This window comes from Diplotaxodon limnothrissa, linkage group LG10 (assembly GCF_057381915.1).
Source record: "Diplotaxodon limnothrissa isolate DT_005_m linkage group LG10, D_limnothrissa_male_GT1.1, whole genome shotgun sequence".
Taxonomy (NCBI): Eukaryota; Metazoa; Chordata; class Actinopteri; order Cichliformes; family Cichlidae; genus Diplotaxodon; species Diplotaxodon limnothrissa.
Window position 1 is genome coordinate 21,928,689 of NC_140605.1, and position 18,023 is coordinate 21,946,711.

Below are 18,023 nucleotides of genomic sequence, written 5' to 3' on the forward strand. Positions count from 1 at the left end.
CTGATTGTGAGACAGTGAGAAAGTGTTTAAAGGCTTATGGGTTGGAGTTGAACGTTAGGTGAGTGTGAATAAAACAGCGTTATAATTCTTTCTCTTCGTCTGCTAGATAAGGCAATAAATGTCATTTCTGTTCATGGTACAACTCATAAAAAACGTTTTCATGCATGAAAAACACAAATTCACTTTATCCAGAATCCTGTTTGGATCCTACAGTGATTAACTTAAGTGTTTTATGCATATGTTCAGTGCAGCACCATGCGGTTTTCGATCATCATTCACGTGCTCTGTTAAACTCCAAATGTCTGAATAACAAGCATGGCTTCTTTGAGCCTTCAGATAAAGTGTTTTGCGTGTTTTTAATATCTGTATCAAACATACAGTCACGGTAAAAAGAGAGTGCACCCTCTGCCGATTCTTTGTTTTACATCATTTGATCAGGGCATAACTAAATATATTGATCTGGTCTTCACCAGTTCTTAAGATTAAGTTAATACAACCTCAGATGAAGAAAAGCAATGCATAATACATTATTTATTTAAGCACGCCCATGATTCTTAAGCTAGTAGAACCACTTTTATCAGCTATAATTTGAAGTACCTTGAAATAATCATTTGTATGACTTCATCAGTCTCTCACATCTTTGTGGGAGAATTTTTGCCCGCTTTTCTTTACAGCGTTGTTTCAGTTGTTTGAGGGTAGCAGTCGGGTTGAGGTCACTGTGCTTGGCAGTCAGTACGAGGAGTTTGTGCTGATATTCCGTGGTTGTTTTTTGTCCATATGCCCAAAGAACATCGTTCCAGACGTCTTGTGGTTTGTTCAGAAACAGCTTTGCAAACCTAAGACGTGCTACTATGTTGATTTTAAAGAGAAGAGGCTTTCTCCTAAAAACCCTTCCAGAAAAAGAATAAACTTATTCAGCCTTTTTCTAATTGTATTTATTTGCTGGGTAGTCCACTTCTGGGAACATCGGCCACTGTCTCAATTGTTTACACTTTGGAAGGGCAAATTGGAAAATCTGCCAAACTGATTGGCGGCAACAATTGCTTTTCTACAATCAGTGCTGATGTCGTTCCTCATTGGCGTCGTGTGAATGCTCCAGACCAGCAAACTGCCAAAACTTGCTTTTATAGTTGTTCTCACACTTGGTTGGTTATCAGTATCAATCAAGTGTTTTTGATTAGCAGCATCTACTTCTTACCATCTTAATCCCTGTGGAACCAGTAAAGGTGGTAGCTTTCACACATTGCTTTTGTTTTGGCTTAATCTTCGTTAAATAAATAATGACACACTCTTTTGTATATTTATAAGATCTGCCAAGGACCAGATGATTTTTATTATTTGATATGCAAAACATTAGAATTGAAAAGAGGCTGCACTTTTTTTTTTACCATGACTGTATTATCCATTGTAAATTACTACAAAGTTGAGACAATGTAAAATAAATATTTTACTTTATTAAGAGTCATTTCCCTTCATTCATATGTCAAAATTAAATATGCTGTGCTTCTTCTGTAAGCATTTAGCATTGCCACTCCTTTCTATAAATGAGTACACTCGATTTTACACCATTATTCATCATTTAGCATTTAACAGTGTTAATGAAGGAGCAGGTCACCACTTTATAATACCAAGCAAAAACATGAAGAGCCATGGTTAACTCATCATGACTGCAACATCTGGAATTAAACATAATAAACATGTGCAAATTTTGTTTTAGAGCCCACCCCGTAAACTGCAGACGACTATGAACATGATTAATATATCCTAATTCACGATGAATGACATACATGTGGCATTAATTAACGCCCCGCTTCATGCAAGAGCTGTTTTATTTATGTACTCCTGATAATTCATGAGGGTTTGCATAATTATTTAATAAGCTTTTACCACGATTAGTTGGTGAGGTTTTACATTAATTATTATTTTTCATGCCTGAAGTCTTACATTAATCCGCGAGGTTGTATTCACAGACCCCCGTTATGGAGTGCTAGCAAATCAGCACTGTTACACTCGGTAATCCACACAAGCCACTATCAACACGTTTTCATAGGGACTAATTCATCTTCCGCCTTTGGTGGTGGTAAAACCGTCGGCGCTGGGCATGAAACCAAAACTATCAGCAGCCCACTGGAGCAATAGAATAAAAATATGTCTTATGTAATAAGAAAAAGAAATGTGAGCGCTGCCTTGACTGTTGATAAAATTCAAATATTATAAGCCAGACTTCAAACATTTGAAACAGACATGACATCAGCCAGGTGCAAAATGCTTGAATAAATACACAAGGGAGACAGTTCACTTCCTTAGAAAGAGTTTATTTAGTGCATTTCTAGTTTGTCCACAGCAGGAACCAAAATATTAAGTTAATCTGTGCTGTTCACCAAAGTTCTGGTCCAACACCATTGGTCCGCCCGTGTTCTGGTGCAATACTATTGGTCCAGTAGTGTTCTAACACCCTCACATTAGTTCACTAGTGTTCTGGTATCACACTATTGGCTCACTAGTGTTCTCTTATGGTCAGGAACACGTAAGACCAGGAGAGAGGGGGGAAAAGAAAAAGGACCTTCAGCATGCTGCTACTGAGCAGAGGTCCACAAGCTTCCATGCAACAACAAACAAACAAACGGCAAGGGACAACAACGACGAACGGAAAGAGAAACGACAGCATTGCTTGTAAGAAGTAAGCATGGAAGCATATACAGTAAACCTTACAGTAACCTGCTCAAGCCCTCGGGGGGTTTGTCCAATATACAACAGATCTTAAAAAGGTAAAATCCCAACCCCCACCCTCAAGACACACACACACACACACACACACACACACACACACACACACACACACACACACACACACACACACTTTCTCTCCCACACAAACACACACACACAGCACGCCTATCGCAAGCACAGCATGTACTCAATCTCTCGCTCTCGCTCTCTCTCACACATGCACAGGCACACCTGCATGCAAACAAATGATAAGTCCTTATAAGTGTACAAGGAATATGTTTGTCAGTTTTAAAAATATGACTTAAACCCATGAGCTCTGTGTAAACATAGCGTACGGTAGATTAGATAAAGACTTCCTTCCATTGTAACTCTGTAACTTTCCAGCCGCGTGCCATTTCGTAGTAATGACCTAGTGGGTTAATACTTGTACTCTTTGGTTCTCTGTAACAGTCTGTTTATCTGACTGCGTGACTGACTGTCTGACTTCCTCTGTCCCCTCTTCTCTATCGCTCCCTCGCTTGATCCAACTGTTCACAATACAGCAGGAGGACCCGTCCGAGGGAAGAGAATCGCAGGTCCCGTCCCTCTGCACACCAGGGGCAGCAGAGCCAGATGGATTGATTGTCCTTGATTTATTTACATCACAGTCAGTCACAGTGGGCTCCGTTTAGTGGAAGAACACGTCCCCGTCCTCCTTCTTTTTCTCCCACCCCTCACCAGTCTGATGTGTGGGCATGTCGGCCTGAGATCTGTGTGTGTATGTGTGCGTCTGCATGGGAGTGTGTCTGAGTGTGCATGTGTATGTGCATGTGTATGTGTGGTACGGTGTGAGGGGTCGGGGGGCTAGGATAAGTCGTTGTTGCTGGGTGTCTTCCCGCCGCCATTAAGTAGGGCCGAAGCGCTGCGGCTCTTGGTCGGTGTGCCGCTGCCTGAACGGGAGAGTTCTGTCAAGTCATGGAGGGAGGGCTCCCTGTACATGGCCACTACACCCCCCCACACACACACATGCAGACAGACACACAAGACAAGACAAGACAAGAATCATTAATTCAGTTATTGCCACTGGTCTTTGTCACATGGGTGTAGTCTGCACAGCTTTGTTCAGTCAGTTCCTCTGCACCTGGGAGATTCAGTTTCCACAGACTAATTAATTCTGATTTTAAGACGCTATTTTATCATCAGAGAGAAATTTAAAGACTGTAACACTCCATAAATGGGTAAATTCTAATCTTAATTTCAATAACTGGCAAAAAAAAATAAACAGTTAACTAAGAGTTCAGGGTTTTTTTTTTTCCTTTTTCCTCACTTTCATATAATGCCTGATGGCTTCTGGTCACTGACATATTAGCCTTTAGGCTGGAAGCCTGTTACCAAACAGTTGCCACACACTGAACACATCCATTAGCTGCATTAGCAGCGTTATATGGAGTCGTGTTCATGTCCGTTTGATGAATGTAACTCCAATATTCATTCCCTTTTCAGCTTTGTTTTGCCCTCCGCTAAGTCTCCGGGGAAATATGTGTCTCTTCAGCTAACTTTTTGTATCTGCTGTTCGCTGCCGGTCAGATGGTGTACAGTGCATTTTACTGCTCTTTCAGCTATCTAATGCATCCAGAAGTGGTGATACTAAATGGTCAGAAATGCTGCAGCAGAGTCAGATAACCAATCTCTGTGGATCCATTATCACCTTGCTATGCAGAAATATTGATTATTCCCTCTTTTCCTATTTTCCTGGTATTTTCTTGTTTTTCTGGATGACCGGCACTGGTAAATCAAACCCGAGAATTGGGTCGCCTAACACTATCATATCTGGTGGCCAGGAATGTAATTATTGATGTTTTCCCCCTCCTCGAGAGTATTTGGGCATAAACTTTCCTTTTATGCCATTTAAGACTCAATTATTGTTTTTATTCATGAGTACCCAATCTGCATTTACATTTCAATGTTTATCTTCTGGCGCTGGCATTCTTTTCAGTGTGCTTTCACTCTAGCCTGTAAATCTGTAAAGCTTCTATATATTACCATCTACAATGACCTTCCTTGTATAGAATCCAGTTAAATCTTTTATAAACTAACAAGACACAAAATCAGTTTTAAAGACGATAAGACCTTCAAGCAAAGAGTGCAAATAGCAGATGGGTTCTAAGTTAGTCCAGGAAGGCAGATATTTTCCATAGGTCAGGGGTCCTCTGAATTTTTGGAATCCTAAATCTTCTATAGGGGAGAAAGCTTTCCAAGAGCGGCCCCAAGCTCTTAATCAATGAAGCCTTAGTACAGTTTGCTCTCTTAGATGCTATCACAACTTCATTTGTTTAACCTAACATATACTTGTGACGTAATACATCACAGCCATAGTTTCTAGAGCCCTGAAATTGCGAGGGTCAGGGGTAACGGACACACCGTGTTTGCTTTGCTGGTGTAAATGGTACCTGCACAGTTTTATACTTCATCATTTATGAGCATGACTCACTTTAATAGCGAGTGCTATAGGTTCGCTGAGATTCTGCTTTTGTTTTCACTAAGCTGCCAAACTCACCCCGAGGTGCTCAAAACCATTTTCACAATTAGATGTCTATTTTGTTCTACATGAACACACGGGGGTTATAAGCTCATCTATAGCTTTTTCCCAGTGTTAACACCGATCGCTGCATATTTAGTCATTAATATTTAAACAGCCCCTCTGGACATGTTTTAAACTTAAAAAAAATTGCTACTCTATTTTTTTTCTTAAAACGATTTTCTTTTTCAACACGTATCTTAATTTAACTTCTTTCCTCCCTCACTGACAAACTCAGAATATATGAATATGTAAATACTGCAAGTTTCATTGGAAAGCAGGCCTACTCTGCTCATTTCCAGACTCATGTTTTTCATTCTTGGACTCTACTTGAGTACCTCTGCATGATTTACAGTTCAAAGACATTCTTGTTTATCTTATGATAGGCCTTTCTGCATCCACTATCTGAAACAAACCACCCCTCACCCAGGAAGACCACCCTCCCTTTAAGCCAGCTTTCTTCTGATTGGCTGCGTCTCTTAAACACAGCTTTTCTCTTCTCAGTTTGAAACCTACAGTAAGCCTTGAACTCGTACTTGTGCACATGCTGAGCTTCTTATTTAAAGTTTTGACTATAAAAAGATGTGTAGGGTCTGACTTTCGAGCTGAGAGAAATGCGAAGGTTAAATATAAGACATCCTTTTAATGATGCAAAATGATGACGAAAATCCAAGTGAAGCAACAACAAGCAAACAGTCTTTGATGTTTTCTTGGGTTTTTTTAAACATGCGACAGGAATTTCAGAATAAACGCTTCATTTTACATTTAAACTTTTACGTGTTCTGAGTTATTAAGTTGGTATTTAAATCAGTAAGGCTATCAGTCCTACCTTTGAGTGGCTTCGGTATGAAGTGTGCAGCAGGCTTGTTCTTCTTGACATGATTCCCCTTCATGATTCCACCCTCCTTGTTAAGCCCCAGGTACCAAGCCCGGCCCGATGCCTGCTGCCGGTAGAGCATGGAGGAGTAGGTGACATAGTAGTTCTCGAAGACCGACTCCTTGAATTTACACTCCGGGGTAAAATGCTCCTGTGAGAAAAATGTGATAGAAATGAGAACAAATCCTACACGAAAGAAGACGAGAAGGTGATAAAGCAAACGTGGCGAGAGTGGAGTGTTAGCTGCTGGCGGCGACTCCATTAAAAAGCGTTCAGTCATTCCACCATATAGTCATCAGTGTATTCATCCATCAGCTGGTCTGCTCTTTGAATCATTATCTCGGCCAGGCTGTATCCTCCGAGAACAAACTGCACCAACTTAGGACAGCTGACATTTGCATTTCCTTATTCCTGCATCTCCATAGCAACCGGCTACTCCCTTGAATACCAACCAGCCCACTGAGAGAACGGTGGTGCCCAGAGAGAAAGCTGTTTCTCTTCGATATCCATTAATCTTAAGTAAATTTTGATGAAGTTTCAGCATGCATGATCTTGAAATAGATTAAGCAGGAAAACATAAAGAAATATGACCCGGGCACAGAAATATTGCGCGGCTGTATTCTGCATTTAATATTAGGTGAGAAGATGGAACGAGCGATATCAGTGCTGTGACTGAAGCCCTCACAATAACAACATGATGGACCAGATATTGTGGCGGTATACGTGTCTGCACAGGCGTAGCAGCGTGGCTCTTATTACATCGGGGTCTGTGCCATTCTTCTATTTCCTCTTTGTTAGTTTTCTATCTGCTGGTCTCACAGTTTTGTTCAGATTGCTGTTATTTTTGTTGATTCTGTTGTTGTTATTGCTTCCACACCACCCACCATCAGAGCTGTGCAGCTAAAGTGAGGCACTTAATGCACTGCACTGCAGCCAGCACTACCTTCTGACCTGTCTGAGAAAATGTAGGCACAGTAGCGTTGGAGAGGAGGAGGGGGGGGGTGTACGTGTGTTTTGAGTGGGAAAAGACATGAAAACAAATTTTGGGAGCTGTGTGTGTAAACAGACACAAAGTAATCTTCCTATCACAGAATCACTGAAGGGAGATAAACAAAAGGAGGCTGGGGGATGATCTGAAATCAATCCTGAGAAGCCACAATATCAGGAGACAGATAAGGGAGGCTCAGACACTGGATTATAACACCCCGTGGCAGCTGACTCACAAAGCAACACTGTAGTTAAAGTATTGATGTGATGATGTGATGACAATGAGTCTGCTCACGGTGAAAGCTTCTGCTTCATTACTCAACCTGACCCAAAGAGCAGGTTTGAGTCTGTAGCATTAATGACGCTGGTTGTGATGGTGTGTGTGTGTGTGTGTGTGTGTGTGTGTGTGTGTGTGTGTGTGTGTGTGTGTGTGTGTGTGTGTGTGTGTGTGTGTGTGTGTGTGTGTGTGTGTGGTGACCTACAGAGGTGTAGAGAAAGCCTTCGTTGTTCATTGCCAGGTAGAGTTTGGTCTGGACACCCTGGATGGCCACCACACGAAGCCCCACTGGGATCAGGTTGAACACAGCTGCAAATGCACACGCAAAGCCACGCGCACAACACAAAGCAATCAAACAAGCATTCACACAGCGAACACAGAGGGAAACAGAGGAAAGTACTCATCAATATCAATGGCATGATGACACCTTCATTTTGCCACAGAGAAGCTATTTTAGAAGGTTGGGCGCTGAGGAGGCTGAACTACGCTTACAATTTAGCTCCTGGTATTAAGCGTGGGATAAAATTATCAAAAGGCGAGCAGCAGAGCAAGTTTTGGTAAACATTTGATAGTGCAAGGACATGCTTCAACAGAAAAGCCAGAGAGCCAGTAATCAGCGCAATTTCATCTGTCATACAAATGAAAAATGTTCCTGCTAGAGCTGCACTTAATGATCACTTTCAGCTATTTTTTCTACTCAATCACTCATTTAGTCTATAAAATGTCAGATGGTAGTTAAAAGTACCCATTACAGTTTTCCCCACACAGAAGGCGATGCCTTCAAATTTCTGTTTGATTAACACTCCAAAAGCCCTCGAAATATATTCACTTTACACCGATGTGAATCGGAAGAAAAGCGGCAAATCTTGCGGTTAAGAAGCTGCAATCAGGAAATGTTTGACGATTTGCTGGAGAAGTGGTCCTCCGTCGCCGAATGTTTTGAGCATGCAGAGTAAACAGTGCATTCCCGAGCTTCTTTAACGCCACAAATTCAATGAGCTCTGTCTGTTTGTGAATTTTTACAGCATGATTTATAAGCATAAGCTACCCGAGTAAAACTAAGCTGTCTGGGCTCTTCGACACATTACAGCGAATGTGACATTAAATCGCAGACTGTCAGATTTCATTTGAATGCATTTCCAGCCAAACTGGATGAGCACTTAAAGGCTCCACGCTGGTAACAACATATCAGCGTAAAGATTAGACCGAACCATAGCTCTGTGAGTCAGGACCCTTGTTTAATCATCATCATTTTTAGTCAATACTGTTCTTTACAATAACTGTGCATAATATATGAAGACGTGGTTTACGGGGATTATGTATTCAAACGCATTTACGGGTGACTGATTTAATGTGGGTAGGCGTTTACATGATGTATACACCATGTAATCATCTCATTAAAGAGTGTGATTCCTCTGTAGTCGTTCTGCATGCAGACAACAGTTGGTGGCCTGAGAAGTAGCAGAGATTAATGTGAGATGCTGGCAACACCAACTGTGCATAAGGAGAGTGATTGCAGTCTGAACCACAACAACAGAATTGAATTAGCCGTATCAATCAAACATTGCACTGTGTGTGTGTGTGTGTGTGTGTGTGTGTGTGTGTGTGTGTGTGTGTGTGTGTGTGTGTGTGTGTGCGCGCGCGCATGTGTGATGGAGAGAATGAAATGGAGTGGGTAAAAATGAATCTGTTGTCTGATTTGGTGTAGTAGCTTTCTGAATGCTAAGGATTTGAACGTGCACTGTATGTTGTGCAGACATTTGATCAATGATTTTAACCAGGAAGCATTTCATATAGAAAGACTGCAGTGTCACCACTTGACATTTGCTAATTATTGACTTGTTGTTGAGTGACTGACTGAATTAAAGTCACTGCAGTAAACAGATTTCCACAAGATGAAACTCAACAATAGGGATGTGGTAATTAAATTAAATCGACCCTTAAAGCAGTAACATGTTGCAACATTCTGTTGTAGCGAGAAGTAATATAGATCTGCACTGAAGAAAGTCAGTTTCAGCCTGTGCTTTGCTTTTATTTATAAATCATGTTAAAGTATAAATAATCTAAATAACCTAGTTCTAGGTTACCTAGTTAACCTAGGTCAAAATGATTGAGTTGGGTAAAATACACACACACACAACAAATCTAGTTAAAGCCAGCCTCACCATAGGTGCTGTCTTCATCCTTGGTTCCATCAATGGTGCCATCAGGCTGCATCTGCAGCTGGAAGCCCTGGCGACTGGAAAGCCTGGTCACAATGCCCTTTAACTGGGGCTCTAAGAGGAAAACAGAAACATTAAGTGCATTCTTTTCTTACTGCTGTCATGTGATCACATGCATCAAATCCAGCAGCCTCCAGGAAGCCAGAAGTGTCAGAGGCCCTGATGCTTGAGGGCCCTGACCACCAGTATCGATCCGTGGCAGTTCCACTAAACATTGTGGAACTCATAAAAAAAGATGGCTTTTTAAAAATAAATAAATAAATAAATCAGCTAATAATTGACACATGTATCATGAGTAGGATCACTTAGGGTTGTGCTTTTCAACACTTTGCTGTGGGACAATATAAAGTTACTCATGTGAGACGTTTGTGGGTTCATGCAACAGGATTGTGACACTGTCCTCAGAGTGAGGAGTGATGAAGTGATGAAGAACCTGCCTTAGTGATGAGAAAAAAAAAAATAATGCTGAATGGTGGCAGAGATGAGGATGGCGATGATGCTGAAGGTGATGGTGAAGATGGACGAGGTGGTGATGCTACCCGCCGGCTATCCGACTGTCCCCACCCCCCCTCCTCACAGACCTGGTGGTCGCCTTCTCTTCCGTTTCTTCCTCGAGCCAAACAACTTGACACGCGAAAACACGTTCAGTTTGCTCGGTTTCTCGTTTGCGCCTTTGCTGTTGCTCGGGCTGCCGCTTCCGCGGCATGCGTTTGCCTTCTCCCGCTCCCTCGCCTGTCGCTTCTGGCGGATCAGGGAGCTGGCGATAGCCGCTGCCCGGGACATGTTTCCCCGGTGGAGTGAAACAAGGCTGCGCGTCCTGGGTTGGAGAGGGCGATCGCGGACGAGGCGGTCGGGGTGTGTGGAGCGCGGGGAGAGGGGTTGAGGGGTGGGGGTCTACACCACCCACGGCTCAGTTCGCATCACACACCGACCGATGCAGTCTCCGTGATTTTAAAAAGCGTCCAGAATCCTCCATCGGTGCGTCCCGGCGCTTCATGGAAGTCGTTAGATCCAGCACCGTGCCAGTGACTGAGCGCTAACGACGCCGCCTCACATCCCCGCAAGGGGTCTGAGTGGCAAAGAGCGCTCTGATTCCCCCCTCTGGTGATTCCTCCGAGTGTCCCGAGAGAGAGAGAGAGCGTGGACGGAGAACGACGGCGCGTGAGATTCTCCAGGTCCGAGTGGCAAATCAACAGAGTGTAAGCTGGCGTGAACGACACCGGGGGTTGTTGACGATCGCTGCAGCTGCTACTGCCTCCTCTTCTCCTTCTTCTTCTTCTGCTGCTGCTGCCGCTCTGCACCGTTCCCCCGGCGATGCTCCTCTTCTTGACGCTGTCCGTGACAGAAATGCAGCAACTGGGATGTTTGTCAATGAAACAGCTCGGGGCTGGCTCAGTGGGAAAGGGATCATGGTGCAGCCGTGTCGTTCATAAAACTGCTGCAGCCCTGCCCGCCGCGAGGAAGAAGAGTGAGGAAGGGGAGGTGGAGCGGGTGTGTGTGTATGCGTGTCCGTGCAGTGTGTGTGTGTGTGAGGAGAGGGGGTGTCAGATGAGACTGGTGGGGGCTGGACGGTGTGTGTGTGTGTGTGTGTGTGGGGGGGGGGGGGGGGGGGGGGGGGGGGTTGGGCAGTGCTTTCTCATAGGGCACCTGTAGCCCCTGTACCCCCACGTGGCATGATATTTACATGATACACTAAATATGCTGATGTGTGATAGGCGGACTGAGAGAGACAGAAGGAGAGGATAAAATGGGAGGTGGGAGAATAAACAATGAAACAAGAGAGGAGACAGACAGGTGAATGAATGAGAGGAGGAATAATGAAAGAGGGGGTGGGCGGAAGAGAGAAAATGAGATACTGAGTGTGTTGGAGAGAGAAAGAGAGAGCGATGCAGAGAGAGAGGGAGACGCTTGTAGAAAATAACCTGCAAATGGATTGGAAAAGAGAATGATGAATGAAAAAGGAGGGGAAAATAAATCCAGTAGAAGACAGGAGAAGAAAGTGCAAGACTATTCCACACATCAGGAAAAATGACGTATATGAGGGGGAACTACATGATAATGAAATAAGAGAAATGAAGTGAAGGGACAATGAAGGAAGAGGGTGGGAGAGAGAGTGAGAGAAAGACCCAGCAAGTGTGCATGAGGGGAAGAAATCAGAAGGGGGTTAGAGAAAGGAGGGGCTCTAATATTTTGGTGCAGAGGTTCACCACTGCTGAAAAGGCTGCAGCATGCAAGAAGGAGGTGAAAAAGACGGCGGCACTTGTGTCTCTGCGAGCTGTGTCGTTCTCTAGATGTTCCCTTTTTGCATTTGCACCAGAGCAGAGGTGCACACACACACACACACACTAGGCAGCAGCAATCAGCCACTCGGTGCATGTCGGCTGGCCACAGGCAGCCCCCACAGGAAAACAGATGCACAGTTGTCAGAGACAAAAACAGCTGCAGTGGCGGATGGTGACTGCTAATTCCAACTGGTACTGAGGAAGAGGAGGCGGTGGACACACAGCCGGCAGACGAAGGTCGACCTGCATGTGGCAACAGCCGCTGAACAGCGGGCAGAGTCGATGCATGCTGTTCTCCAGCGGGAGAGATCGATGGCTGGGGGAGTAAGAGGATGTGGTGAGCAGTAAACTACACGAATGAAGAGGATCCAAACCCAGTGAGCTGTAACCCACTGTGAGGATAAGACAGCTGGAGAACGTGATGGACCGTGGACAGACACTGAGGTCTCCACACTGCTAAAGTGGAGCATTTACCCTGCTGCTGACCGAGGAAGTTGAAGTACCGATGGCCTTCTGGTTAGGTAAGGACTCTTGTAAACATGCACAGATAAATATAGTTTTACTTTGCAGTTCAACCCACGCTCTTTGAGACAACACTCAAAAATCTTTCATAACTAACCGGTAAAGTCAACTAAAACATCAATCACATGAAGGAAAACAGCTGGAGCAAAGAAGTGACTGAAAGCTAAATCTAGTTATTCATGTTTCTTTTATGAGCTCACTGCTTTAAACCCAACCACAGGCCTCTAAAAGCTTGAGCCACACAAAATAAGAGCCACGTAAAAAACATCAGATATAAAGTGATCCTGAGGAACATTAACACAGCCTTCAGCCATCACGATAACTCATTTCATCTTTACAGAGAACAAGCAAATCAATAAAATCAACCAACAGAAAAGCAATGAAAAAAGAGACAAGGTACAAAGATTTAAAAATAAATAAATGGCTATCCATAATTAACATCTATTTGAGGTGTAGCTAGAAATGACACAGTGATGTCTGAAATGGAGACAAACAGTCTGAAGAATGTGAGTATTATGTACTCTATGATAAGGAAGTGAAGGTCTTTAAGCTTTGCTTGGAGTTCATTAGCGCCACCAATTGGCAGTTTAAGAACTGAATACATTAAAAAAAAAGTTGGAAAAAAGAAAAATACTTAAAACAAAAACAGCAGCCTAAACTTTAAAAAGATTTTTTTTAAAACTGTGAGAAACTCAGTCTAACCACACAAGAGCCGGAAATAGTGAAATCAGCCACGCACAACAACATTCACAGCTTGTGGTACAAAATTCAACACTTTAAATTCTTTGCGACTGGCCGCCACGACATTACGAGGCCAAAAGCTTCAGTGAAATGCTCAGACCCGGAATTTGTTTGCGCATTTAATCCATCAATGCGTTGTTTGAGTCGCGCTTGGAATATTTTATTTAACGTAAAACTTTGGATGCAAAGTGGTTTTAGTGGAGGAGACCGTGTAAGAAACTGCACTGCAGGCCGATTCTACACTAAAGGGATTATCCGAGTCTTCGCTGTGCCTTAACGGACTGGTTGCAAACTTATAATAGAATTCATTAACTAAACTCCCAAAACTCACTCAGAATGTTTCTCTGTTGAGTTTCATGTTGTGTTTTTTCTTTTCTTTAAGTTAAGCCCGTGAAATAAACTCAGAGCCGAGGCGATTCATTGTGAATGTGTTTTAAGGAGCCAGCGCGTTGCTAAGGTGTGCTGAAGTCCAGCTGTCCTCCCAACAGAAGGGCGCGCCCTGCCTTGTTTTCAGCACCACGGACAGCGCTTCATCTTTAAACCCATTTTATTTAAAAACAAAACAAACAAACAAAAAAACACGTTAAACTTTTTAAATAGAAAATTATCAACATTAAGTTAAGCATTTTAAATATTCTAAGGTCCACAATTCACATTCGTAATTCAGAAGCCACTTCAAACACGTCCGGCGCCTGAGTTGCGCTGTTTGAACTTAGTTTAGCGCGTCTCGTTTGCACATCTTATTACCAGAACATATTGGTGACATTTAGGCACAGATGTGGCTCCTTTTTCTAGCTAACTTTGTCCTTTCTCATCTTACCTGAAGTGGATCGGCGGAGAGGGAAAGTCATGCTGCGCCCGCGGAGCTCTGGAGCCTTTTGCTCCTGGCTTTTTGCACTTCCTGTTGTGCGCCGCTCGTCGAAAACAGGGCGAATTATGGAAGTTCAAACCAGACAATTCTCCACGGCATTGGATCCATTAAGGCCGCGTACATGGCGTTGACGGGAGATCATTACAGAACATTAGAGGCCATTAAGCCGTTGGAACCGGTCATTAATGATTCATCTCGAGGCCCCGCTGATCTGGCACAATAAGAGAGGGAGAGAGCCAGCAGGCCCTTCCCAAATCCAAGGTATCGAGGAAACGCTGTCTGTGTTTGTTTTTCCTTGTAATGTGGCTGAGACACATTCATCCAAATCTATGTTACTGCAGCCGACATATAAATACTCTCCGATGACCTCTTTCAACACTTAAACACAGTTATTCTCTGTCCAAAAACATGACAGCTATATTTACAAGGGCCTCCTGTGACTATTCTGGTCAGTATCCAAGCTTGTTTTTTGTTACTTAAACAATTCATTTACCAGCAAAACATATGGTTATTTAAACAATTGCTAAAAAAAAATGTAAACAAACAAAAAGAAATAATCAGGTTTTAATCCCCAAAATCATGCAATCAGATTCATGTTTTCCATTCCCTCAAAAAGCAGTAAAGATTACAACAGAGACTCTGGTGCTTACTGCCCAAACTGGGGCGTGAGTCATTAAACACAAACCTTTTTAAAATGCCATGTCAAATCCAGCTAAACAGTTTTAACAAAGAGAAGCAGGAAATTTCTCAGCTGCACTTGTTGAAATAAATCAGATTAATAGGAAACAAGGTCTACATCAAATATTGCTCTTTTCAATATTTGTCACAGCTTAAACTGCACCAATCCATAATTGTAGTCATCGACCTTAAACAAGCTCCAGGCGAAATTCTTATTTATATTTGCTTCTAATTAAACCCTGATTACAAATTCAACCAGTGGAGCCAACATGCTTCGTGATTCAAATTTTAGGTCTCATATAGAAAACTGATTACACTGTTTCACTGTTGGAGCCTTTCAGGCAGACACACACACACACACACACACACACACACACACACACACACACACACACACAATTCTGTTAAGATAAACAACTAGAAGTGAAACTACTAAAAACTTTAATTCAGAGGCAAACTCACATAGTGTGCACACAAATACACAAGCAAACGCACCATTAGTGGCTCTCTCACAGTGGGCTTTCCACATCATAGCACATTAAATAGCAGCCTCACTCAGAGACATGCCCATGAACCATATAGAGACTCTACACAATTATCCACAACTGTGTATTATAAGCCCATTACACTGCTGTGCTCTAAGAGCTCTTCCTGTGAAGCTGCCTGGTAAAAGACAGCAGCATCCATATTACTGACATGATACGCAAAGAATAACAGACAGCAGCAACTGCTGCTGCATGCACTGCAGTACAGAACATCCCTAGTAGGACAAGTAATTTAAAACAAAACCTCTTTGAAGTAACTCTGTAGATTCTGATTTTACATAATCAACATTTCCAGAGAACCGATATTATTGTTTTTTTGTCTTTCTTTCTTTCTTTCTTTCTTTCTTTCTTTCTTTCTTTCTTTCTTTGTGTACCAAAATTCTTTCTTTTCCCCAAAATAACTTTGTAACCTTGGCTTTGAATAGCGAATTACAAAGATGGCAGCTGGCATGTTTTGGCTCAGACTTCAAAGACAGTTTCCTGGGCAGGTAGCCAGTATTTAATAACCTCAATCTATTAAAAAAAAGAGAACGAGAAAAAGAAAGAAAGAAAACAGAAAAACATCTGCAAATGTATTTCCCTTTGGATTTTTCAAACTATGTAACGTCACCAGTTTTGTAAGCGATCAGCCACTGGATGGCACCATCAGATAACATAATGCTGGAAAACAGGAAGCTGAAGGGAAAAGCTATGGGAAAGGCTGAGCAGTACTCTGAGCTCGGAGACAACGACATGTGAATGTGCAGGGAAGGCGGATGCACCTGCACGGCATCCGCGATCATGCCCCGCCGGCTTAAGTATTGCACTGGGTCCTGTGATAGTCATTGTTGGTATGTTGAGCTGGCAGCGGGAGAGCTGCAGCTCTGTGTTTTGTAACAGCAACCGTGTTTGGAATAAACTATGCTGCAAAGCATGTTCATGCCATCGGGTCTGCCGTGGTCATTCACAGTGTGGGTGTACCATGTTTACATCTCTTCGTGGGGACCAGAAATTGAAATATTACTATACTTGTGGGGACCAAAAGTCGTTATGTGGACAAATTCCTGTCCGCATGACTTTGAAGGCATTTTTGAGACTCAAAATGTGGTTTTGGTGTCAGGGTTGTCCTTTGGACAGGATTCGGTTTAGACTAAAGGTTAGGGTTAAGCATTCATTTCTGATGGTTAGGGTAAGCGGCTAGGGAAAACATCTCAATTGATGTCCCCACTAAAATATGAAAACACGACTGTGCATGTGTGTGTCTAATTTATGTTGTGTTCATGAACAAGCCACAATAAGTTGATGCATTTACTAACTGTGACCTCAGTCTGTGCTATGGAGGCATGGCTCTTTATTTTATATACAGTGGGTAAAATAAGCATCGGACGCATCATCAATTGTCTAATTAAATATATTTCTAAAGGTGCTATTGAAATAAAATTCTCAGCAGATGTCAGTAACGACTCATCCACACATGCAGACAAATCAAACCACAGAATTAAGTTATGTGTGATAATGAGAGCTGAAACAGGGAAAAAATGTTGAACAACCTTAGTGATTTTTTCTCATTTATTGAAGACACCTCCTGTACGGAAAAGCAAGTTGCATGGATTGCTCAGGTGTGATTTTGGTTCATTCTTCCATGGTGTTTATTATGGCATCCAAAGAGTTCGATTTTGGTCTCATTTGACCCGACGATATTCTCCCATTATTTCACAGGCTTGTCCAAATGTTGCACATTTAGAGCAACATTTAGACAAGATATTTTAAACATATTTCATCATGCTTTCCTTCATCAGTGATGAAAAGCAAACATCATCTTGTGTGATGATGCATACAACTGTGGTGGCTGAGTACATTACTTGTTTTCACAGAAACAACTGTACCTGCCAATTCCAGGTCTTTCTGTAGCTCTCCACAAGCGCTGCTTGGCTCTTAAGACAACTCTTCTGATAATTCTTCTCACTCCTTTGCCTAAAATCTTGTGGGGAGCATCTGGTTATGTTAAATTATGTTCTTTCCACTTTCCAGTTTTGAAATTCTTCTGTAACCAACATGTTTTGCAACAATAAGGTTGTGACGGTATTGCACCAGCTCTTTGGTTTTACCCATCATGCGATGGTTCTTGTGTAGCACCTTGGTAATGAGGCACATTTTTATAGGCCATCTGTTGGGACTGAACCAGCTGACAGTAATTTGCCCTGAGTGGCAGGATTGCTTTCTAATTGCTGATAGATTTCAGCTGGTGTCATGTCTTTTTGCACCATCCTTTCTTCATGTGTTCAGTACTTTTTTCCTGTGTCATTTCTCATTATTACACGAAACTTAATTTATGGACGTCTATGGTTGGATGTCTCTGTATGTTGCATTTTTTCTATTGCACTGTTGTCTCTGCACTGTCTTGTGTCTGTATCATTCTGTTCTGTCTTTGTTTTGGTTTTTTGCCATTTTTGCACACTTGCACTTTATTTAGTCCTGTGTTGATTGTCTGTTATATGTTATATGTAGCACCATGGTCTTGGAGGAATGTTGTCTCGCTTCCCTGTGTACTGTACCACTGCACATGGTTGAAATGACAATAAAGCCACTTGACTTGAAGTGTGGATTGGGTGAGTCGTTACCGATATCTGCTGAGAAGTTCACGTTATAGCACTTTTAGAGATATAAATTGTTGATGTGTTCAATACTTATTTTGCCCAATGTATTTATATATTTGTTATATCATTCAAACTAAATTCAAAGCCTGGTGTTTTAG

The 18,023-nt window shown here is 42.5% G+C and overlaps 1 protein-coding gene across 1 annotated transcript; it reads right to left on the minus strand.

Annotated features, from left to right (window-relative positions):
* Positions 1 to 3,573: 3,573 nt before the first annotated feature.
* On the minus strand, positions 3,574 to 10,433 carry fgf13b (fibroblast growth factor 13b). Its single transcript, XM_085363927.1, has 5 exons — positions 10,232 to 10,433; positions 9,594 to 9,704; positions 7,634 to 7,737; positions 6,117 to 6,315; positions 3,574 to 3,713 (listed from the first exon to the last, which is right to left on the minus strand). The coding sequence occupies exons 1-5, from the start codon at positions 10,431 to 10,433 to the stop codon at positions 3,574 to 3,576; spliced, it is 756 nt and encodes a 251-aa protein (XP_085220053.1).
* Positions 10,434 to 18,023: the final 7,590 nt, after the last annotated feature.